A 26,175-nucleotide genomic window follows, 5' to 3' on the forward strand; every position below is an offset into this window, starting at 1 on the left:
GCTACTTTTTAAATAGAATAGATTTGTTTTTTGTTTTTCCTTATCAGGCTTGCATTCATAAAATATGAAATACAATTTCTTTATTTCACACACACACACACACACACACACACACACACACACACACACACACACACATATATATATACAGTACAGTCCAAAAGTTTGGAACCACTAAGATTTTTAATGTTTTTAAAAGAAGTTTCGTCTGCTCACCAAGGCTACGTTTATTTAATTAAAAATACAGTAAAAAACAGTAATATTGTGAAAAATTATTACAATTTAAAATAACTGTGTACTATTTAAATATATTTGACAAAGTAATTTATTCCTGTGATGCAAAGCTGAATTTTCGGCATCGTTACTCCAGTCTTCAGTGTCACATGATCCTTCAGAAATCATTCTAATATGCTGATTTGCTGCTCAATAAACATTTATGATTATTTTCAATGTTGAAAACAGTTGTGTACTTTTTTTTTCAGGATTCCTTGATGAATAGAAAGTTCAAAAGAACAGCATTTATCTGAAATACAAAGCTTCTGTAGCATTATACACTACCGTTCAAAAGTTTGGGGTCAGTAAGAATTTTTATTTTTATTTTTTTGAAAAGAAATTAAAGAAATGAATACTTTTATTCAGCAAGGATGCATTAAATCAATCAATAGTGGCAGTAAAGACATTTATAATGTTACAAAAGATTAGATTTCAGATAAACACTGTTCTTTTTAACTTTCTATTCATCAAATAATCCTGAAAAAAAATATTGTACACAAATATTTTGTACAATTGTACACATTAAATGTTTCTTGAGCAGCAGATCAGCATATTAGAATGATTTCTGAAGGATCATGTGACACTGAAGACTGGAGTAATGATGCTGGAAATTCAGCTTTGCATCACAGAAATAAATTACTTTGTGAAATATATTCAAATAGAAAACAGTTATTTTAAATTGTAATAATATTTCACAATATTACTGTTTTTACTGTATTTTTAATTAAATAAATGTAGCCTTGGTGAGCAGACGAAACTTCTTTTAAAAACATTAAAAATCTTAGTGGTTCCAAACTTTTGGACTGTACTGTATATATATAATATTTGTAAGTTTATTTTCTGAAAGGTCAGAGGGTAAAGTTTCCACTGAGAAAGAAGAAATGCAACTGCAGGATGAAATACATAAAATAATATAATCTATAATAACAATGACACAATGACTACAATTGCTGTGTAATGTAACATAACTCCCCAATATTAGTAATATATAAGTATCATTAATTTTAACATTATATATAACAGTATAATGCGAAGGCTATATATAAACTAGTCTACACTAATCTATCACATGTATTTTTTTACTATCACATGCGTTCATGTGCTGAGCGGTGACGTCACGCAGTGTGTTGTCAGGGACTCGCCCGGGAAGAAGCTTAAACAGCACAGCGCTTCGCTTCTTCAAAATGGCTGTTGTTGAAGATGGTGAATAGGAAGAAAGAAGCGCCGTACACCGAAAAACTAAAGAGAAATACGCATCTCTAAACGGACCTTCTGACAGGAGAGCATTTCAACGTTTCTTTTCTGTGAGGTACGTCTCGTAACATAAGGCAAATGAGAGGTTTAAATCGCGTTTGTCTGTTGATGCCGCATATGATTGACAGTTCGTTGGCTGGACAGTAACGAGCATCAGGCTGTAGAATTGGGCAGATTTGAACATTCACAGCGAAGAAGATGTAGTTTGTAATGTGTATGTACTAATATACTGATAAGGTTAATCTGTTTGGGGTTGTTTTGATGGCGATTAATGTCTGGTCTCTCATAGGGAGGGAGTCAGTACATCAACATGTAGATTATGTCGACGAGACACTGCCCGTCCTATTTATTTCTAAAAATACATTCTTTAATATCAGATTACAATAATGTTTAGACAGTCAAATATACCAGAATAAATAGACACTTTATTACAACGCAGATATAAGGTAATGTGCTGTTTTTTGCACCCTTATTCACTCAGGTCACATTTATCATATATATATATATATATATATATATATATATATATATATATATATATATATATATATATATATATATATATACAGTATACGTAGATTTTGTATGTATATTGTATATACAAATATATATATATATATATATATATATATATATATGTGTGTGTGTGTGTCATTATGTATGCATGCATGTATGTATATATTTTGTATATTTATATGTATATATTATATATAATATATGCATATACTTTGTATATATATATTCTGTATATGTGATCATTTTGAAAGAACACTATGAACATTCAAATCCTATACTGAATGCCGCTATATATATAATAGCCTTATTTTTCATATAATCTGTCTATCTATCTATCTAGTTTAATGTATGCAATATAGTATGCTTCTCACCATTATAACTACAGGACTGTCAGTCATTGCAGCATCTTGCTGTAGACTCTAGGTGTGAACCACTCTTGGTCGCCATAAATAATGCATGATGCCATTCCAGAGCAGACAGACAGCAGTCAAAGCCAGTAATCTACAAGCATTCAGACAAAAGCAGAGGACAGTGTGACACTGTACTGGGTGTATGGTGTCACATAGTGGTTTATAAGAATAACCTTGGTGTCAAATTTCAAAGATAGCGCTTTGAGAGCTGCTTGGATTCCTGACCGAGCTGCCATATTGTCTTTGTTGTTGTCTATTTGTTTGTTGCTGCCTGTCTGTTTTCCCCCATCTTTTATACAGCCTGTATTGAAGGTTAAATTGAGGGTCACATACCAGCGCATATCAAATAAAGGTCAAATGCTGTAAAATTCCTATATTCATATAATATTTGCATTAATTTGTGGTCTATCAATCAATCGTTCAGAGGAAATTGAAAGAGTATGCGGTCTGTTCGCTAGACAAGCCCTCCTACTGTGTTGTAGGTCAGTTTGACCCACGCTTGATTTTTTTAAACTGCTTGAAATACTGATTAAACAACTTATTTCTTGAAATTTTATGACTTTTTGTCATTTAGGGTCATGAATGTGCGTGCTAAGCTTCAGCACATAGGTGTGTTTTGGAAAGGCTGTACATTTTGGTTAAGGGTTCACCCAAAAAAGAAATATAAAATATAAAAAGGATACAACATATCAGATTGCAGCCCCCCCCCCCATTCACCCACTCACCCACCCACCCACCCACCACAAATTAAGACATTTTTGATGAAATCCGAGAGGTTTCTGACCCACCATAAACTGTAACGTTATTACCACTTTCAAGGTCCAGAAAGGTAGTAAAGACATCATTAAAATAGTCTATGTGACTACAGTGGTTTAACCTTAACCTTAAGCAACGAGAATTTTGTGCACAAAAAAAAAACAAAAATAGACTTTCTTCAACAATTTCTTCTCTTCCGTGTCAGCCTCTGACGCTGTTCACATTGTACACACATTACAGTGCTTCCGGGTTCTATGTCACAACACCGGCTCATTATTGGCTGTCTCCTGCATCAGCATTACATGCATGTGTTGTGGTGTTCACGTGAATGCCGTCAGAATTTTCATGTTAGGGTGAACTAACCCTTTATGGGTGTTTTCACACCTAGTTCGTTTAACCCTTTCAAATGCTCTCGGAGCGGTTCAGCGTGTATATGTCTCTGACAAGCTACAATAGAGGTTTTCTGTTTTTACATGGTGTTTATTTTTTAGGGAATCGCATGGAAACCAATTAGGGTCAATTTGACCCAAAACACAAAATGCGTACCCAGATTTTCAGCACAACTGGGAAATGGGAAAACCTATTAGAGAGTCTGTCTGTGGATATGTTTGAAGAAAATGAACATGTTATTTCTGTGTTACGCTTATCTCTGCCAGCCTCCTTTCTCATGACATTTAAAGTCCATTTCCTGCATCTGTTCTTGGCCTGCATTGAGAACAAATGCTCTGATATCACCTGTCACTTAAACTCAGCAATTTAACATCTCTAGCACTTAATCTCAAAGAGTTTCATATCAGTTACTTATTTTTTTTTCTTTCATTCTCCAACAACCTTTTGTGGTATGCAAATTAGGTTTTGACAGAGTCTCTGTTCACAATTTATATTCTGAAAGTGACATAATGTGTTTCTACTCAAGGTGTCCTAGGTAGTGGCAATCATGGACACCACAACTTCTATCAAGATGACCACTCTGGCCATCCAGAACCTCTTCAGCTATGTGGAGGAAGAAAATCTGGCTGCTGTAAAAGCCCATCTAGACAAGTTCAAGGAGGTGGATGGTCGAAGCGATGTAAGTTACATCTAAAAAAAAGTCAAACATGATTTAAGATGTTCAGCTAAATTATTAAGATATCAAATATCTGTCTTTCTCATTGTGTCTTTGACAGAATGGACAGACTCCTCTGATGTTGGCCTCCGAGCAGGGCAGTCTCGAGATTGTTCAAGAGCTCATCCGAAGGGGAGCAAACGTCAACTTGGATGATGTGGTGAGAAAATGTCCACTGAAGCTTTACAAGAAGAGGAAGTCACTCTTGTTTCCATTCAAACATTGCAGATTTTCACATAACATTTACTAATCAGAAGTAGAGCAAGCGTTCTCGATGTTCGTTTTTTGGATGGCCATATATCAGCAGCTTATTATAATGTTATAAAAAAATAGTTGTGACACCCGCTATCTACTATGACCAAATAATAATTAGATAGATATAGATATATATATCTATATATATATATATAATATATATATATATTAGGGCTGCACGATTATGCCAAAAATCATAATTGTCGATTATTCCCTTGAGATTATTGCAATTATTAAATTACTAATTACACTGAGTGATGTTTTGAATAGCTTTATATAATTGTTTGAAGCAACTGCATGCCATATTTTTATATGAAAATAAACAACTTGAAAACTTTCTTCCTGAATTTTTTTTTTATGCTTTTCTATAGCATTAAGCCTTAAATGTCAACTATACATCGGTTTGGTTTATTCTTTAAATAAAAAAAAAAAAAGTACAAAATATGCATGGTATTATAATGTTATACTAAAATTAAAACAATGGAAAAAACCCTTAAGATAACCTGTAGGGGGGAAAAATAAAACACAGAATAATGTAAGTGGACTTTTTTTGTTGTAATTGTGCCTTTGAACAATTATGTAATTGTGGCATCCATAATTGTAATCACGATTAGAAATTTAATTAATTGTGCAGCCCTAATATATATATATATATATATATATACACACACACACACACACACACACACATACATATATATATATATATATATATATATATATAGATATATAGATATATATATAATATATATATATGTAAATGGTGATCTAGTCTAGTGAATTGTAAAATTCACACAAATTTCTTATTTTCTTAATATTTGGTTTAGTATGTCCCCTTTTACTTTTTTGACAGTCTTCATGGTATTTCCCTTTTTTATTTATTCAATAAGCTGAAACCTGTTTGTTTTCAGTATTTAAGTTGACTTTGGATCCCAATGTGAATCCCTCTGTATTTCTGTGCAATATTTTTGTTATATATTTATAATCTCTATAAGGTGTAGTGCCCATTATAACGTTGCCTTAGGGCTGCATTTTTTTTTTTCTCCATCACTGTTCCCATGGCGACATTGCCAGTGGTTCAATAGTTTCCATAGCGACCCATCTCTGTTTCTTTCCCTGATAGGACTGCTGGTCCGCTCTGATCTATGCAGCTAAAGAGGGGCATGTGGAGGTGGTGAAAGAGCTGCTGGAAAACAGTGCTTATATTGAGCAAAGAGACATGGTGAGAAAATCAAAAAGCAAAAGTTTGTATCAAAAGAAATACATCTCTGTTATTTAGTACCATAATCACATTTGAAAAAGAACACATCCTTTTGTTATTATCAAAACTTAATGTGGCTTTGTTTTGTGTGGCTTTGTTTTGTGCAGGGGGGCTGGACCGCCCTTACTTGGGCTTCATATAAAAATAGAGTTGAGGTGGCCAAGATCCTGCTGGAGACTGGGGCAAACCCAAACACCACTGGACTGGTAAAGATGGAAAAACTTATCAATTGCCTTTCCACATATTAGATAAGCACATATAAAAATATGCAATTATTGATTTATCATACATTTCATATGGTTGCCTTTAGCAATACAGCGTTTACCCCATTATCTGGGCAGCCGGTAGAGGCCATGCAGAGATTGTGAAACTCTTGCTGGAGCATGAAGCTAAAGTCAACTGCTCTGATAAGGTGAGCTAAACCAAACCTTCCTAACTGTGATTAAATGAATATTCCTGGTTGAAGCTGCCATTGTTGTTTTTACGAACCAACAATATTTTCTCTGGTAATTGACAGCATTCCACAGTCGCTGTCCATAGATTTAATTAATATTAATTAATTAATATTAATTAATATTAATATTCCTTTTAATAATTTTACTGGTAAAAATATTAAAAGTAAAGACCAGCATATTTAACTTTTTGTACTTTTAGTATGGCACCACCCCACTGATCTGGGCTGCTAGAAAGGGTCACTACGACTGCGTGATGCACCTGTTGGAGAACGGAGCTGATGTTGACCAGGAGGGGGCGGTATGTGCTCATCATTTAGCACAGTGGTTCTCACTCTTTTGTCTCTAAGGCTCCCCATTGTCCACAACAATTTTTGAAGGCCATAAGACTTTTCCAGTTTGTGATTTTACTAGATAAGGATTAATAAATATTTTTTACCCATAATTTCTACCCAGTAAAATATTTTAGAGCTTTTGTTATAACTAGAATAACTCATGTAATACTGATTTAGAGGCATTACATCAGTAGCCAGAGGGACTGTTTGTCTTATTCTATTAATCTTTCCCACTCAGAACTCCATGACGGCACTGATCGTAGCTGTAAAGGGAGGATATACAGAGGTGGTTAAAGAGCTTCTGAAGAGGAATCCTAATGTAAACATGACTGATAAGGATGGAAACACAGCTCTCATGATCGCAGCTAAAGAGGGCTACACTGAGATTGTGCAGGACCTGCTCGATGCTGGCACATACGTCAACATCCCAGACAGGGTGGGTTGAACCTCACAATAAACCTTACAAATGGAAAGGTTACAAATGTAAAACTGATATACTGGATGAGAAAGACCAGGCATATGATGTATGTTTATTGTGTATTGTGTTTTAAACCTCTAGAGTGGAGACACTGTGCTGATTGGAGCTGTGAGGGGTGGCCATGTGGAGATTGTGAGGGCACTACTGCATAAGTATGCAGACATCGATATAAGAGGCCAGGTAACATGCCTGTTTCATCATATACGTTAAAATACTTTAAACTAGGGCTGCATGAGAATGGTTAAACAAGAGAACATCAACTCATTCGCAGAGTTTATTTTACCTAGGGATGCACCGATCATGATTTTTCATGGATTCCTTTTCTGATTTTTTTTGGGCCGATTCTGATACTGGTTCCAGATTTTTTATTTTTTATTTTTTATTTTTTTATTGTTTATTTGCTCTGTTACAGGCCAAACTGGCCTTGAACAAAAAATATCTACAGCCGTTTGAAATGCTGCATTTTAATTGCAAGCCAGACAAAGATGTACACATGTAGCACATGCAGTAGTTTTTTATTTTATTTAAATTAGCTCCCTTCAGAGATACATCCATATAAATCCTCACGCTCAATTTAATATATAATATATAGTTATAAATATAGTAAGAAAAATTATATTTTTCTTACTATATTTCGAGCATCGTGAACAATGAGCTTGCTGTGCCTGGTACAGTATTTGCTCTGCTAGTGCATCCGTGTCCTCTTTGCATCCGTCTTCAGCATGTCCTGTCTCTGGCCTGTTTTAACGTTGTTTACAGACTTCGTAGTCTCAGCCTCAGACATCACGCCCACGGACCGTTGGCTGAACATCTGATGCATATGGCACACTTATCTGGAAACACTTCAGCAGTATTGAAATCGTCATCTGGTTGGTGGAATTCTATAGGATGTCCGGGAGACGTGTGTGTCACGTTCTTTAATGGTCCGTTTAGAAACAAATGCTGTGACGCCAAACCCCCTCGTAGAAGAATACCGTCATGTTTACAACTGTAACAATGAGCGCTTATCAGGATCAAATAAACGCTGGATTTTCAAAAGTATGTGAAGTTCGCAGCTCCAATGTTGCAGTAAACTTGCACAACATTCTTGAATGAACAATTTATAGATGCATGCCGGTCTGTTATTGTAGGGACATCGACTTTCATTTTCACGCTCCTAAACATAACGTGGAACAAAACAAACTCTGATTGGCTGCTCTACATGTCCTCAAAAAAGGTTATTACCGTTTCCGGTTTCAATGTCACAAGCCAAAATCTCTGGTTTCACCGTCTACATGACAACACTGCAACCGGAGTTTCTAAAAATCTTCACCCTGACAGGAGTTTTCAAAAAAGTTCAGTTTCAGTGAATGGATACTGCGTTTGCATGTGGACGAACGGCCAAACCACATAGAAAAAGCTGCGGTTTTAAAAAATACCCGTTTCCGTGTGGACAGAGCCTAAGAGAAAAGTTCTGATTGGGGGATTCAGGCTCTTGACAAAGCTTGTGGAGGCATGCTACCAGTGGAAGATAATGGAAATGTATAAAAAAAAAAATGTTGCATTTTACCAGCAGGTCAATATCGCATATTATTATGCTTAATTAATCAAGAGAAGCAGAAATTATGATTGATTAAAATACAATTAATCGTGCAGCCCTACTTTGAACAGCAAATGAGACATGTATAAAAGGTATGGGAAGTTCAAATCAATGTACTGTTTTTTTTTTTTTTTTATTACAGGAAAATAAGACTGCACTCTACTGGGCAGTAGAGAAAGGCAATGCAACCATGGTTAGAGACATACTGCAGTGCAACCCAGACACGGAGACCACCACTAAAGTAAAGAACAGCAAGACTCATGTTAAAGATATTGTTTTACTGTTATGAGCCAGTCTTGAGTCTGTATTTTTGTGTATGTAGGATTCTGAGACTCCACTAATCAAAGCCACCAAGATGAGGAACATAGAAATAGTGGAGCTGCTGCTGGACAAAGGGGCCAAAGTGTCTGCAGTGGACAAGGTAAAACAGTCACAATTTTATGTACATAATTCACATTCACATGATGAATCTATATTGCACTTTAAGCCTCTGCTCTCTTTGGCTACAGAAAGGGGACACCCCTCTTCATATTGCCATACGTGGACGGAGCCGCAGGCTGGCTGAGCTCCTCCTCCGTAACCCTAAAGATGGCCGCCTCCTCTACCGGCCCAACAAGGCTGGAGAGACACCCTACAACATCGACTGCAGTCACCAGAAGAGCATCCTCACCCAGATTTTTGGAGCACGTAAGTCTGGGACTAGACTAGGGGTCAACTATTGATTAAAGGTGCCCTTGAATGAGAAATTGAATTTATCTTGGCATAGTTAAATAACAAGAGTTCAGTACATGGAAATGACATACAGTGAGTCTCAAACTCCATTGTTTCCTCCTTCTTATATAAATCTCATTTGTTTAAAAGAGCTCAGAAGAACAGGCGAATCTCAACATAACACCGACTGTTACGTAACAGTCGGGGTGTACGCCCCCAATATTTGCATATGCCAGCCCACGTTTCCAACATTATAAAAGGCATTAGACAAGGGCAGCCAGTATTAACGTCTGGATGTGCACAACCAAATCATCAGACTAGATAAGCAACAATAGCGAAAAATGGCAGATGGAGCAATAATAACTGACATGATCCATGATAACATGATATTTTTAGTGATATTTGTAAACTGTCTTTCTAAATGTTTCATTAGCATGTTGCTAATGTACTGTGAAATGTGGTTAAAGTTACAATCGGTTATTACTGTATTCACGGAGACAAGAGCCGTCGCTATTTTCATTTTTAAACACTTGCAGTCTGTATAATGCATAAACAACTTCATTCTTTATAAATCTCTCCAACAGTGTAGCATTAGCCGTTAGCCACGGAGCACTATCAAACTCATTCAGAATCAGAAGTAAACAATATAACAGTATACAATACTCACATAATCCGACGCATGCATGCCGCATGCATGACGAACACTTTGTAAAGATCCATTTTGAGGGTTATATTAGCTGTGTAAACTTTGTTTATGCACTGTTCAAGGCAAACGCGAGCTCTGTGGGCGGATAGCACGGGATTTAAAGGGGCCGCAGCATAAAATCGGTGCGTTTATAATGATGCCCCAAAATAGGCAGTTAAAAAAATTAATTAAAAAAAATCTATGGGGTATTTTGAGCTGAAACTTCACAGACACATTCAGGAGACACCTTAGACTTATATTACATCTTTTAAAAACATAATCTAGGGCACCTTTAACACTCATCATTAGGAATGGGTATCAATACAGATTCATTTATTCAATTACATTCTGATTCTCAAACTCTCGATTCAGTTCTGATTTCAATTCTGTTTGATTCCATTCTGATTCATTTGGGTTTATTCTGAGTTTGATTCAGTTTGATTCCATTCTGATTCATTTGGGTTTTTTTCATAATGTCCACATTTGCTTGCATTTAAAATAAATTCTCTCTCTCTGCAAATACAAGACAGTGTTTCAGACTGATTCAAATCATTAATCCATCTTTTTAAACTGTTTAAAAGAACATTAAAAGAACCGAGTCGTTCATTTTGACAGTAAAGTTGCACTGTGGTTGCACCTTTTTTTTTTAGTTCATATCAATGAAAAGAACTGACACGTAAGAGTCATTTGTTCATGAATCTGACCAAATGGGTTCCATTGTAGGTTTGTTTCTTTATCGTCCACTTGTTACACAGTCTTATTAATCTACAATAACCAGAGACTTGCTCTGTGCAGTTCAAAATCTAAATAAGTACATATATGTTTTGAATTACTGTAGTTGCATGTCAACATTAAACTATACTACATTCACTGTGTATGTTTTGAATGACCTGTGTGTATTTTTGCCCCTCTCTATGTTGTCCCCTTTAGGACATCTGTCCCCCACAGAGTCAGATGGGGACATGCTGGGCTATGACCTGTACAGCAGTGCTTTGGCAGACATCCTGAGTGAGCCCACCATGCAGCCGCCCATCTGTGTGGGTCTGTACGCCCAGTGGGGAAGCGGCAAGTCCTTCCTGCTCAAGAAACTAGAGGGTGAGCGTTATTTAAAATCACTCAGCTTAAACAAGGAAAGTGACCTGAAAAGGATATTTTAAAGCAAAGTTTACTCATGTACAGCACGTACCTACTTAGCTTTTTAGCTATTTCTGAGCTTGAAATGTTTAATAGAGCTCAGTTCACTGCATCTGGTGTATATTTATTGGTGGATAAATCTTCATATTTCTTTCTCAGATGAGATGAAGACATTTGCAGGTCAGCAGGTGGAGCCGTTGTTCCAGTTTTCCTGGCTGGTTGTGTTATTATCACTCCTGCTCTGTGGCTCTGTAGCGCTAGTGCTCGGCTTCACGGTGGATCCCAAGCTGGCTGTTGCCATCTCTCTCAGTATTCTAGCACTACTTTATGTGTTCTTTGGTAAGAAAACAGTTCCACTATTCAGTTTCCAAACATAGGTTCTTTATTCGTGATAAAAATCTGTACTTTTTGTCATAATTGAGTTATGAATGATATCAAATTAGACAAAATTCAATTAATAACCCTTGAAAGATAGAGTGAATGTGTATATATATCTCTACACAGTGGTTGTGTACTTTGGGAGCAGGCGTGAGGGCGAGAGTTGGAATTGGGCGTGGGTCATTAGCACCCGTCTGGCCCGACACATTGGATACCTGGAGCTTCTGCTCAAACTCATGTTCGTCAACCCACCAGAGCTGCCGGAACAGACCACCCGTGCGCTTCCTGTCAGGTAATTACCCGCACTCTGCATAAACCGTAAAGCCATTAAAATGACATCCTGTAACCTGTCCTATGGGGTGGATGTGGACATGTGTGTCCTTGAATTCCACAAGGAGCAGGGGTGCAAAACTCAGTTCTTGAAAGGCTATAGTCCTGCAGAGCTTAGCTTCAACCCTAATTAAATGCACCTGATCAAGCTAATCAAGTGTTTTTAGGATTATTTGAGATATACAGGTATGTGTGTTGGAGGAGGTTTGGGACTAAACTCTGCAGGAATGTGGCCCTCCAGGAACTGAGTTTGGCACCCCTGTCTTAGGATGTCCCGTTTGTCATTTTATGCTCAAGAACTTTGAGAAAGTTTCACTGATATTTCACTGAAATCTATTAGCCAATAATTCAAGACACTTAAGTGTGAAGGGCAACATAAGAAAGTAGTAGCAGCGCTGTAAATAACTGTTTTTAATGAACTCTTTTTTTTTTTTTTCTGACAGGTTTCTGTTCACAGACTATAACAGGTTATCCAGTGTGGGTGGGGAGACGTCCATGGCTGAAATGATCGCTACTCTTTCGGATGCCTGTGAGAGAGAGTTTGGCTTCTTGGCCACCAGACTTTTCAGAGTCTTCAAAACTGAGGAGTCTCAAGGTAAAGGCCACTTAACCATTCATGACTATAAAGGATCTATAGGGCTACTAATGTATCTATATTTACATAATTTTTTGTCGTGACCATGTCTACTCTCAGGTAAAAAGAAGTGGAAGAAGACATGTTGCATCCCATCCTTTGTCATCTTCCTCTTCATATTGAGCTGCTTGATCGTGGGGATGGCCCTGCTGGCCGTCTTCAAGGTGGATGGGCAAAACCAGACAGCAAACGCAGTGCTGGTTTCCATGGCGAGTGTTGTTGGGTTGGCGCTGTTGCTTAACTGTCGCACCTGGTGGCAGGTGACAGACTCAGTGCTAAACTCCCAGAGGAAGAGACTGCACAGTGCTGCCAACAAGATGCACAAGCTGAAAAGTGAAGGCTTTATGAAGGTTAGTTGACAGGCTTCTGGGTAACTTTTACACAGAGCTACATTGTGGTATTCATACACAGTGTCACAGAGGGTGAATTTGTTAGGTCAACTTTAACATAATGACACACTGACATTTTCGTCTTTCTGCTACTATTTTATTAGGTCTTGAAGAATGAAGTGGAGCTCATGGCTAAGATGGCCAAGACTATAGACGGCTTTACCCAGAACCAGACACGTCTAGTTGTCATCATTGATGGTCTGGACTCTTGTGAACAGGACAAAGTGCTGCAGATGCTAGACACGGTGAGCATCAGTAGTTGTGCACAAAACATGTTCTTTTAGACAGAATGGTAGTGAATGGGGCTCGAGATTTTGAAGCCCAAAAAAGCAAATCCATTCATCCTAAAAGTTCATACAGCTCCAGGGGGTTAATAAGGGCCTTCTGAAGTGAAGCGATGGGCTTTTGTAAGCAAAATATCCATATTTAAAACTTTATAAACCAGACGGATGTTGTATTGATGAACATGGAAGTGCAGAGTATAGAGAAAAACAAAACACTGGTCATGAATTAGAAGTCTAAAATGAGAATTTTAAAAGAGAAATGTCAGATTATTGTGATATAAGAGAAGAGGAGCTTGAGTTTGTTGCCCAGCCCTATTTGTTTGAAGCTTACACTTCTCCTACGTCATACGTCGGGAGGTCACTTTTCCGCCAGAACTTGACTTGCATACGGCCGTTGCTGGAAGCCAGTTATTATGGTTTATAAAGTTTTAAATATGGATGCTATTCTTACAAAAACCCTTCGCTTCGCTTTAGAAGGAATTTATTAACTCCCTGGAGTCGTATGTATTACTTATAGAATGGATGGAAAATGGAATGGAATGGATGGAAAAATCTCGAGCCCCATTCCCTCCCATTATAAAGCTTGGAAGAGCCAGGATATTTTTAATATAACTCTGATTGTGTTTGTCTGAAAGAAGAAAGTCATATACACCTAGCATGAGTATGAGTAAATCATGGGATAATTTTCATTTTGGGGTGAACTATCCATTTAAACATGAATAGAAATAGTTTAAAAAAAACAATAAGTAATACAAATGACAAAATCACTTAAAAAAGCGTTTTTAGTGTTGAGCCAATCACCACTTTTGAGGCCTATATCAAAAACCTGTCAAAATTGTCCTTCTGCTCAGGTGAGAGTGCTGTTCTCCAAGGGTCCTTTCATCTCTGTCTTCGCCAGTGATCCTCACATCATCATCAAAGCCATTAACCAGAATCTAAACAGCGTGCTGCGTGACTCCAACATCAACGGCCATGACTACATGCGCAATATTGTCCATCTGCCTGTCTTCCTTAACAGCCGCGGCCTCAGCAGTGCAAAAAAGATGTGTGCGCCCACTCCTGCTAATGGAGAGACTGGAAACTCTGAGGGTTTGTATTGCCATCGGATAAGGGGACCAAATAAAATGTCTTCTGTTTCAAATAGTGACTGACTATTAGTAGTCTTCCCAGTGTTTTGATATACACTACCGTTCAAAAGTTTTAGATCAGTAAGATTTTTCTCTTCTGCTCACCAAGGCTGCATTTATTTCATCCAAAATACAGCAAAACAGTAATATTGTGAAATATTTTTACAATTTAGTTTTGTGTTTGAATATATTTTAAAATGTAATTTATTCCTGTGATGGCAAAGCTGATTTTTCAGCATCATTACTCCAGTCTCAGTATCACATGATCCTTCAGAAGTCATTCTAATATGCTGATTTGTTGCTTAAGAAATATTTATTATTATTATCAATGTTGAAAACAGTTGTGTATATTTTTCAGGATTCTTTGATGAATAGAAAGTTCAAAAGAACAGCATTTACCTGAAATAGAAAGCTTGTTACTGTCACTTTTGATCAATACAATGCATTCTTGCTGAATAAAATAAAATGTAATTTTTTTTTTTTAATTACTGGCCACAAACATTTGAACGGTAGTGTACAAAATGGAGCCAAACGTATCTTGTGTTTTATTCTAACATATTGTCCCAACCAGGTTACTCAGTCTAACCCTGTTCTGACTAACATTCAGAATTTTCAAAGTACATTTTCTATCTTCGCTGAAAGTAAAATGCTGCGTGACAAAAATCACAACCAATCAGAGCATATTTGGTGGTGCTTGCAAAGCCATTTTCTTAACATTTTCTTATGATATAGGTTGGCATGAGGAGTTGGACAGAAAGTTGTCCCAGAACAGCCTGGGTGACCAGACCAAGTTTGGCAGTAAAACGGCTCTTAACCGCAGGGTAAGCTGATCAATATGCTGCTTTGTTCTGTCAGAGGGCTACTTATATGATAATAATTAGGGATTATAAATATGATTAAAAGTTATATGATAATGATTTTATGTGATGTTTGCAATAGTATGATGATTTGAACTGAGACAAATTGAATTGTTCATCCTCTGGCAGTCCCATGCTTTGTGCTTGTGCAGTCTGTCTGACTGTAATCCAATGAGAGAAATGTTCTACCAAATGATGTGGTCATATCACAGAACGTTTCCAAATGTTTCCCTTGACATTTCTTTCTCTGTATTCCTTGATGCTATTGATTTTGAGTAATAAGCATGATTTAAATCTAGCTGATCTCTCCTCAGGATACTTATCGCCGTCGACAGATGCAGAGGTCAGTTACGCGTCAGATGTCCTTTGACCTCACAAAACTGCTCGTAACTGAGGACTGGTTCAGTGATATCAGCCCTCAGACTATGAGGAGACTGCTCAACATTGTGTCAGTCACAGGTTAGCATTCACGCTTTAAGGTCAACATGAAATCAGATATGATCATGTTCATAAAAGTGTTTATCATTGCATGTTATTCCAAAGAAAAAAAATTCTAAAATTTAGTAACTTGCTCTTCCTCTGAAATAACTTTCCTTTTCCGCTGACGTCACTTGAACTATTAGGTAATGTTGACCAATAGGCCTTGTTTTGGTCTGTTTTGTCTGGTTAGTAATGGCCACCTTTCACAATCCAAATGGAAAATGTTTTCTTATTGACCCTATTTTTTTCTTTTTTAATATCAGTTTTACTCTACAGAGGCAAAACAAGTTACAGATGTCTCAGCATTACACTAACATTCCATAGTTTAAGGTCAATGAGATTTTATTAAAGGTGCCCTAGAATCAAAAATTGAATTTACCTTGGCATAGTTGAATGACAAGAGTTCAGTACATGAAAAAGACATACATTGAGTTTCAAACTCCATTGTTTCCTCCTTCTTATGAATATCTCATTTGTTTAAAAGACCTCTGAAAAACAGGTGAATCTCAACATAACACCGACTGTTACAGAACAGTCGGGATCATTAATATATACGCCCCCAATATTTGCATATGCCAGCTCATGTTCAAGGCATTACGCAAGCCAGTATTAACGTCTGGAGCAGCACAGCTGAATCATCAAACTAGGTAAGCAAGCAAGGACAATAGCGAAAAATGGCAGATGGAGCAATAATAACTGACATGATCTATGATTACATGATATTTTTAGTGATATTTGTAAATTGTCTTTCTAAATGTTTCGTTAGCATGTTGCTAATGTACTGTTAAATGTGGTTAAAGTATCGTTTATTACTGTATTCATGGAGACAAGAGAGCCGTCGCTATTTTCATTTTTAAACACTTGCAGTCTGTATAATTCATAAACACAACTTAATTCTTTATAAATCTCTCCAACAGTGTGTAATGTTAGCTTTAGCCACGGAGCACTATCAAAGTCGTTCAGAATCAAATGTAAACATCCAAATAAATACTATACTCACATGATCCGACGCATGCATGCAGCATGCATGACGAACGTTTTGTAAAGATCCATTTGAGGGTTATATTAGCTGTGTGAACTTTGTAAATGCACTGTATTATAGTCGAGAGCTCGGGGGGGCAGGGAGCGCGAGATTTAAAGGGGCCGCAGCCTGAATCGGTGCATAGTTAATGATGCCCCAAAATAGGCAGTTAAAAAAATTAATTAAAAAAAATGTAAATGGGTATTTTGAGCTGAAACTTCACAGACACATTCAGGGGACACCTTAGACTTATATTACATCTTGTGAAAGAACGTTCTAGGGCACCTTTAAATAATTTTATCCAGCTAGGATGCAATAAATGTATCAAAAGTGACAGTAAAGACATTTATACGTTACAAAAGATTTCTTCTGCTGTTCTTTTGAACTTTCTATTCATTAAATCCTGTAAAAAATGTATAACTGTTTCCACAAAAATATTTAAAAAAAAATATTTTACAAAAATTATAAAGCTGTTTTCAACATTGATAATAATAAGAAATGTTTCTTGAGAACCGAACCAGCATATTAGAATGATTTCTGAAGTATTGTTTAAAAAAAAAAAAAATAAATAAATCTTACTGACCTCAAACTTTTGAACAGTTTTGTATGCAGTCTCTGTAATGGAATATAAACTTTTAGATATGAAATTATCAAGTCTGAACATGCAGTACTCATGAAATGCTCTCCTCTTGTTTAGGCCGCTTGTTGAGGGCCAATCAGATAAGTTTCAGCTGGGACCGGCTTGCGTCCTGGATCAACCTGACTGAGCAGTGGCCATATCGTACATCCTGGCTCATACTGTACCTAGAAGAGACAGATGGCATCCCAGATCAGAACACTCTGAAAACCATCTATGAAAGGTAGGGACTTTTAAAGAAAAACTTTAAATATCACATGATACTATGCTAATTTTCACCACAAGCTTTATCACAGTAATTTTGTAGCCTTTTCAAAATGCCATCAGATTGCCAGAAACATTATGCTAGCTGTTTTGAGATCAACAACTCAGATCATTGCTAATCTGTACCAAAAAGTCTTTTATCAGAGTAACCTTATGTAATGCTTGTTTTGTCATGTAAGATTTTTTTTTTGCATGTAGTTTGTTCGTTAGCCCATTAGGGTCCTAGAGAAAAATGTCTCCTTTGGGAAGCTTCCTGGAAACGAATAATGGGAGGCCACAGAATGTCAGATGAAGCCAAGGAAAGCAGGCCCAGATCATTAGATAGGCTTCCCTATGGTGATTAGTCAGATGATGCTATTCATGTAAGACTTGTATCATTGCACAGATATGTCATGCTGTCGGATATGAAATGATTATGGAATGTACTGACAGCACTGATGTTGTTTACTTCTTCACACACAGCAGTTCTTGTTGTGCCCAAATTATAAAGAGAGAAGTAAATGCGTTCGCAGCATGGGTGTATTCTGACATTTTGATGGGTTTATAGAGCATTTTTTAAAAACCCTTAGGTCTGTTTAAGTGAAAACATATGAAGTTTGTGGTTTTATGAAGAGGTTTGGCATCCAAACCATCAGTAATATTGCTGTATTGTGTTGATACTGGCTGTCTGCACACTCCTTCCACTCTTAAAGCAGTCCGTGCCTCAGAAACACAAAATCAAATGAAGATATTGTGCTGCTAATGCTGAGTTATATCAGCATCATTTTCATTTTCAGTAAAACCATCATGTATTTGTTTTGTCTGGCAAGGCTCAATGTAATTTATGCCAGGGTATGTTAAAATCAGTCATTCTCACAAGACCTGCATTGTTTTAGTAAAAATGTGATGGACGCTCCACACATGCTGAAGTAACTTTTACAACTTTAAAATATTAGTATTGTCTCATGTTTCTCAAATTGTATCTTTCAATGTTCTGCCTGACAGGATCTCCAAGAATATTCCGACCACTAAAGACGTGGAGCCATTGCTGGAGATAGATGGGGATGTCCGTAGCTTTGAGGTGTTCCTTTCTTCACGTACTCCAGTGCTTGCGGTTCGAGACATCCGCACCTTTCTCCCCTGCACCGTGAATTTAGATCCCAAACTCAGAGAGATTATTGCAGGTAAATATCTCTCTTTAAATCTAACCACATTTGATTCCATACTACAGTAGCTGGCCACTATTGATTCTATTACTAGCTTAAAGGGTTAATTCACCCAAAAATGAAATTTCTGTCATTAAGTATTCATTCCAAACTTGTAAGATCTTTGTTCATCTTCGGAACACAAATTAAAATGTTTTTGATGAAATCCGAGAGGTTTCTGAACTACTTAACAAAGGCCCAGAGAGGTAGTAAAGACATCATTAAAATAGTCCATGTGACTACAGTGGTTCAACCTTAATGTTATGAAGCGACGGGAATATTTTTTTTGTGCAAAAACAGAATAAAAATAATGACTTTGGAAATTTGTTATGATGTTGCTGCCTATGGTTGGTTCAGAAACCACTCGGATTTCATCAAAAATATTTTAATTTGTGTTCCGAAGATGAACGAAGGTCTTACGGGTTTGTAACGTCATGAGGGTGAGTGATGACAGAAATTTCATTTTTGGGTGAACTAACCCTTTAAGCTAGTAATAGAATCAATAGTGGCCAGCTACTGTAGGGTTTGCGAAAATTGCAATCTCTTAGAAAATGATAAAAGATCATATAATAATTAAATTTACCTCAAAAAAATCAACATTCCATGTCGTAAAGCATGTATTTCACAGTTTTTATCCTCGTATTCTCTTGTTAGATGTGCGTGCTGCACGGGAGCAGGTGAACATGGGTGGTGTCACCTATCCCACACTGCCTTTGCAGGAGGGCCGTCCAATTTCAGTCTACAGCCAGCAGTCCTCGGCCTGCTCCCCTACCGCCTCCTACAACGGCCCGTATAACCCGCCGGGTGTGTCTCCTCAGCCCCACAGCGCCTATTTCAGCGGCATGGCTGGGCCGCAACACCCATTCTACAACAGGGTGAGTGTGATTGCACAAATAACTCACAAAAGATAATTCTGATAGGTTAAACTGAATCAGAAAGTGTTTTTGTTTTAATCTATCATTAGATTATTGTCATCTCTTTGGGGGACATTTGTGGTGAATTGGGTCCAGTTAAGACAGATAAATAATGTCAAGTGTAGATTGATGACTCAGCTGTGTTTTAGACTTAACTTTCCTCAGGGAGCTCTACCAGGCACATCGGCTCATTTAATAGATGAGGAAAGTCCCTTGGAAGAGCACACACCTCTATAAGTATTCCAGCCTCAGTGCCAAACATTTCCACATGCCCACCCAGATTATTTTTCAATCATCTCCCTGTGCTCGTGTTTCAGTTATTGTTTTACTTCATTTTAGCTTCATTTTATTTTCATGTTTTGCGTTCAGCCTTTACTTTTCTAAGTAAAAAATGAACTGTTTATGAGGCTACATGTTTGTGCACATTTCCACCCAATGAACTTGTTTATTTTTTAAGCATTTGTGCATGTTAGAGAGAATGTTTGTGTGTGTGTGTGTGTGTGTGAGAGAGAGAGAGAGATTGAGTGTTAGACACCTCATTATTTCTCATGTTTGCATTTAAAGGTATCTTTCAGGTTCAATACAAGTTAAGCTCAATTGACAGCATTTGTGGCGTAATGTTAAATAACATAGAAAACATTTTCTTAAAGAAAAGGGCAAAAAATGCAGTTACAATAAGGTTCTCAAAATGGAAGGGCAAGTCGAAATGATCAATAAATGTTGTTTATTGATTTACCTTGTATTGAACTTAGAACTTTCCTGCATGTATTTATTTATGCTTTTCTGTTATATTTTCATTACCTAATTTTTGTTTCCTCCACATTTGGTCTCCCAGCCATATTTCCCCCAACATCTTTACCAGTTGCCTCGGCAATACGCTGGCAGCTCCTTCCCACCTCATGTTCTTCCACGTCCATTCATTAAAACTGGCTATCCCAAGGACCCTAGCATTGGACCTGTAAGTACTAGTCATGAACAAAAGCTGCTAGACAGTAGTGTTAGATATTCTTGCTAGGGTTTCACTTGCTGACATGCTTTTCTTTCACATCTAATATTTAAGTTTTGTTCTGCAGGTGTTTCCTTTTATAAACATGAATTTAAAGTTTCTTCTTCCCTTTTGTCTTATGTGACATTATCATTTTATTTTTTTACTGTTTTCATGTTGTTGCTCCAGATATACTTGATGCTTTTTCTTAGTGTAGTGTGTGATATGAAAAGTCGATATTCTCTGTGGCACTTTGTACAAAATAGGGTACAATATGATGTGCTACTACTTGTTAAAAGTGTTAGAGGCACAAATAGCAATAGAACTGTTGGAAATGTTAACTTGAAATTGGCATGTCGAGTCAAATGTTTTAAATGGATCAAATGTTTGTCTGCCCCTTTAAATGGAGATTTTTGACAATGTAATGAATTGTTGCTCAATTAATTGAAATATGAAGTATTTTTAATTAAATAATTTTATTAATAAAATACAATTATATTTAGTGTGCATACTGTATACCTTTTTGCATACAACTTTGTTCCCTTATTTCATTTGGTCAGTTTTCATAAAATTGTTGACTGCAAGTTCAACTGTTCCAACACTTTTTTTAATTTGTGGGAGTTTATCAATAATTAAACAATTTTTGATCCTACTAGCTAGTCCCCACAGAATGACAGCTTATTTAGACTAAATTTGGCTATTTTAGGCTTTTTTTTTTATTATTTCAAACATTTTTGTCTATTCAATTCTGATGTTTTATAGAAAATAAAATTTCAACAAATGAGACTTTTACAACAAAAAAAGACTTTAAAATCAAGTTTTAGGCCCTGTTTTGTACCCTGTTTGTGGAAAGTGCTTTATACCTAGTGTTTTTACATTTTACACTTTATTTGTGTGAGAACAGAAGCAATGTGCCAGTGTTTAAATATACACTTCACTAGTGACGTCAAGCACCAGCTGCCTTAATGTTCACCGGAGGCTTTCACAGTCCACCAGTTCCCACATGCTATAGAGAGACTCATTTGCTCCCTGTTTAAACTCTCTCTCCATCTCTTTCATCAACATGAATGTGGTTCCCTCACGATTTCCACCTCCTTTGTCTCTTCCCTCCTCTCCTCTCTCTCCTCAAGCAGGGTAAGGTACCGTCTTTGAAAAAGAAGCAGGTACTGAATCCTTTTAGATTCGGCTTAAGTTCTGCTGCTCTGCTAATGCTGCCCCTCCTCACACGCCTTCGCAAACACACACTAACGCTCTCAGAGCTCTAAACACTCGCACCCCGGCATGCACCATGGGACAAAAAAATTCTTTTTACACTTACAGTGGGGAAGGAGGAATTAAGTTGAGGTTAGATGCCTAATATAAAGTCAAAGTAAAAGTACAACATACCAATTATCTGTATAAATAATACTGTCATTATGTGGACATGGACAGAGATTAGTTGGTCACATTAAACTTGAGTTCTTCTCCTTCCCCAGAATTCTCACTTCTTTCCCCTGGTTTTCCAAGCTTCTGTCTTCATAAAAAAATTAAAGTAATCCTATCTGTCTCTTTTTACCCTTTCAGTTGTGATGATGCAGTTTCAATGGCGCCTATTTACGCAAAAGCCATTGAAATAATCATCTCACACAGCGTGGCCTGGATGCTAAACTTTTTAAGTATTGTCAGAAAACTTTAAAAGTATAGAACCCAGGTGCCACTCTGCCTTTCCCTTAACAGAGGTCTGTATTTATAGTCCATGTAGTGTAGGTCACAATGTTTGGTTTTGTTATAATTAGATGTAGCTATTTGAAAGCTACATAACACTTAATGCTAAGTGTGGTGGTAGATGTGACACTTCAGAACTAACAAACTCTGAGTACAACTATTTGTATCCCTAACTTTTTCTTGCCATCTTATCGCTCTAGATTTGCACTCGCCCCTTTGAAATCCTGCTGACAGCAACACATAAAAGATGCATTGCATACTTTGCTTTGCAGTACCTTTTTTTTGATCCCTCTCTTCTTTGAATTTTAATTCAAGACCTTCTGCAACCCCTCTTGACTGTTTTCTAAAAATCTGCATGGTTTATCTCTTGTGGTAGCTATCTGAAGGCTTCAGAGATCTTTCATATGCACACTGTTGTGATGTAGTTTAGTGGCACTAATAGTTCTGTGTGTTGTGTGTACCAGGGCTCTGCCTCGGTGGTCTCAGGCACCCCATCGATGCTGCTCAGCTCAATGAGCACAGATGTTGTCTGTGAGCGTGTCAGACTTATCGACGGCATCGACCAGAACCTGCTTTCTCAGTATACAGCAACGATTAAGAAGGTGTGTATTTGTGAAGAAAAAAGTGTACATTCTATATCACACTAGGTTGTTTTGCACTACATTCTGATTTTGTGATTTCTCAGGCTAACATAAATGGCCGAGTTCTGTCTCAATGTAACATTGATGAGCTGAAGAAAGAGATGAACATGAATTTTGGAGATTGGCAGCTTTTCAGGACAACAGTGAGTAGTTTTCTTTCATTTATAACCAGTACTTCAGATTCCTATATGCTATGGCAACATTTTGAAACGGAAAGAATGCATGGCAGACCATTACAGATTGGCTTGTAATTTTGAAACCATTCTTACTGATGCTCCAAAGACCATTACACATCATTCTTATGAATTCGACAAAACATCCTTGACAGCAACATAGTGTCGGCCCAGATCCAGCCCACATCTGGTATGCGTGGATCTGGGCCGACACTATGTTGCTGTCTGGGCTTAGTTCAGTTATTTTACCTAGTAGAATTCACAACTGAATCTCAGACAAAACCAAATGTTTAAGCTTGCAAGGCATAAATTATACATGTATATTATCAAAAAAGTTAACTGCCCTGAAACTCTCTCACACTGTCCATAGATACTGGAGTAATAAAGTTGATGTTTTGCAGGTGTTGGAGCTCCGTCTTGTGGAGAGCCAGATCCTGCATGAGGAGGCTCCAAGTGAACAAGGCAGCAGCACTGTGGAGCCTTGCAGGCACAATGGAGCATCCGTTCACGGAGGAACTGGTAACACGGACACTTCACCCGTGTACAACTTTAACCTCAGCTTTGAGGAGCTCAGTAACGTGGGTTTGGATGAGCCTCCTAGACATGCCAACCCTACGTGGATGGTAAGCGTTTCTTCTCAGGTTCTTGCTATCCTTTTTTCAAGCCATTCCATTTTAGACATTTGTTTCAACATCTCTTGTCCTCTGTAGGCCACAACTCACCGTACACCTAGCATGTCCAGCCTTAACTCTCAGGAATCCTCCAATGAAATTTGCAAGCTAACAGACAAGCAGCAGGCAGAGTATCGCAATGCCTACCAGGAATACATCGCCTCCATGGCTCAGATTGAGGTAGGAATGGAGAAGCCTGTGCCACCTTTTGTTGGCCAGCTAATGCACTCCAGCTCTGAGGATAAGAAGAAGGATGGAGGTGACCAGGATTTGCGTAAATCCGTTTCAAAACGAGGAAGCAGCAAGTCCGCGACCGATAATACCGACTACGCCTCGGCAGATACGGCCACTTTAGATCCCATAACAGAAGAGGATGAGAAGGTTGACCATGGGTCATCAAAGTCCCTTCTGGGACGCAAGTCGTCTGGAGAGAAGGTGAGCCTCTTCCAGGGTGCTGATCTGAAGCTGAAGGCTGGCGGCGGTTTACGTTACCAGAAACTTACCAGTGATGACGAAGAGTCTGAAGAGTCAGACAATGCCCCTCTGCTCAAGGATGGAAAGAAACCTGAGCCCAAAGCCTCCGATGCTGGAGATCGATCTCTGTCCAAGGGTAAGGATTACCTTTCAGATAAGAAGGATTCTTCTGACTCGGGCGTCCGTTCCAACGAAAGCTCGCCCAACCATTCCCTGCAAGACGAAGAGGCTGACTTGTCACAGTCTGAGAGGGCTAATCTGATTGATCTAGACGAGGAGAACTCAGCCCGAAAGCGAGGGCTGCCGAGTAGTCTGAGTGGCCTCCAAGACCCAGCGATCGTCCGCATGTCCATCTGCTCAGAGGACCAGTGTAGTCTTCTGGCCAGCAGCCCTGAAGAGAGCTGGCCTTCCTCCAAGAGTTACAACCTCAACCGTACACCCAGCAACACCACCCTTAATAACAACACAAACGCCCAACAAGGAAACATAGTTCGCCAACCCACAGATAGCTCCATCACCACCTCCACGACCACTGGAAGTGATGTCATCATAAATCCTGGATCCAGCACCACCTCCATCACTCCCCAAAATGAGAACATCCGTGTGGTGCATCTGAAGAGGGGGCTTAACTCTGGAGATCCTCCTGAGATCCTTCAAGTGTCCTCTGACACGGTCACCTTCGGTGAAGAGCGAGAAAGTATCCTGTAGGTGACGTCTGGATCTGTTGCAGTCTGGTCTTTGCTGGTTAATGTTTTGTGGTGTCAACGCATGTTTGGTGTAATGCTTAAATACGTGTAACGGTGGTTATTGTGACATTTTTTTAAATGTTAAGTGTAGTTGAAGTGGGTGATAAGTTCTGTATCGTTTATATATTCTGTATTGTTTCCAAACAGTATTAGTAGCTTAATCAATTATTAAAGGGTTAGTTCACCCAAAAATGTAAAGTCTCTCATTAATTACTCACCCTCATGTTGTTCCAAACCTGTAAGACCTTCGTTCATCTTCGAAACACAGTAGTTCAACCTTAATTTTATGAAGCGACAAGAATACTTTTTGTACACAAAAACAAAACACTAAATACTGAGTTGGCGTAAGCGCTGCACTGTCTATACAATGTAAACATCATAGGAGAATGACAGGGAAGAGATGAATTTGTTGAATAAAGTTATTTTTGTTTTGTTTTTTTGCACAAAAAGTGTTCGTCACTTCATAAATTAAGGTTGAACCACTGTAGTCATGTGGACAATTTCAACAATGTCTTTTCTACCTTTCTTGGCCTTGCAAGTGGTAATTAAATTTCTGTCTATGGAGGAGTCCGAGAGCTCGGATTTCATCAAAAATGTTTTTATTTGTGTTCCGAAGATGAACAAAAGTCTTACGGATTTGGAAAGACATGAGGGTGAGTAATTACTGACAGAATTTTCAACTAACACTTGAATATCACCAGTTGAACGACTATAAAACATTTTGGAATCACCACTGTAGGAAAAGATTCAGTAGTGTCTCACTAAGGAAAATACTGTAGTACCTTGTCATGGTAAAGCTACCCAAACTTGTGTAAAATCCATTAAAAAGTATGAATATGGGCATTCATTCTGGCTTGAAAATGTGTTGTATCGAGTTGTACTGCACGCTGTCATTGTGCTGTAGTTACAGTAGTATATGAGCAGTGACGAGCATGTGTCAGACTGCAGTAATAAATTAGCCAGTAGAAATTGCATGCCATGTGATGTTAGTCTTAGCGGTTAACTGTACCATTGGCAGCCGTGGTTTGTGATGCTTTTGTCTTCAACATGGAATGAAATAAACCTGCATTGACAGTAA

At 37.8% G+C, this 26,175-nt stretch overlaps 1 protein-coding gene across 6 annotated transcripts; it reads left to right on the plus strand.

The window, feature by feature from the left end:
- Positions 1–1,385: 1,385 nt before the first annotated feature.
- Positions 1,386–26,175, plus strand: kidins220b (kinase D-interacting substrate 220b). Of its 6 annotated transcripts, none has more exons than XM_048206357.1 (30): positions 1,388–1,582; positions 4,126–4,278; positions 4,376–4,474; positions 5,693–5,791; positions 5,938–6,036; positions 6,141–6,242; positions 6,485–6,583; positions 6,856–7,053; positions 7,177–7,275; positions 8,817–8,915; positions 8,997–9,095; positions 9,184–9,361; positions 11,001–11,165; positions 11,364–11,543; positions 11,709–11,874; positions 12,356–12,507; positions 12,607–12,896; positions 13,040–13,180; positions 14,071–14,308; positions 15,079–15,167; positions 15,518–15,662; positions 17,402–17,564; positions 18,590–18,768; positions 19,444–19,664; positions 20,539–20,661; positions 21,819–21,851; positions 22,857–22,994; positions 23,078–23,176; positions 23,608–23,829; positions 23,917–26,175. In XM_048206357.1, the coding sequence occupies exons 2-30, from the start codon at positions 4,147–4,149 to the stop codon at positions 25,057–25,059; spliced, it is 5,190 nt and encodes a 1,729-aa protein (XP_048062314.1). In that variant the 5' UTR covers positions 1,388–1,582; positions 4,126–4,146; the 3' UTR covers positions 25,060–26,175. The 6 variants fall into 6 exon arrangements, 5 of the variants coding, with proteins under 5 accessions (XP_048062314.1, XP_048062315.1, XP_048062316.1 ...); XM_048206358.1 differs by having other exon boundaries at positions 21,822–21,851; XM_048206359.1 differs by lacking the exon at positions 21,819–21,851.

Source organism: Megalobrama amblycephala, linkage group LG11 (genome assembly GCF_018812025.1).
Source record: "Megalobrama amblycephala isolate DHTTF-2021 linkage group LG11, ASM1881202v1, whole genome shotgun sequence".
NCBI lineage: Eukaryota > Metazoa > Chordata > Actinopteri > Cypriniformes > Xenocyprididae > Megalobrama > Megalobrama amblycephala.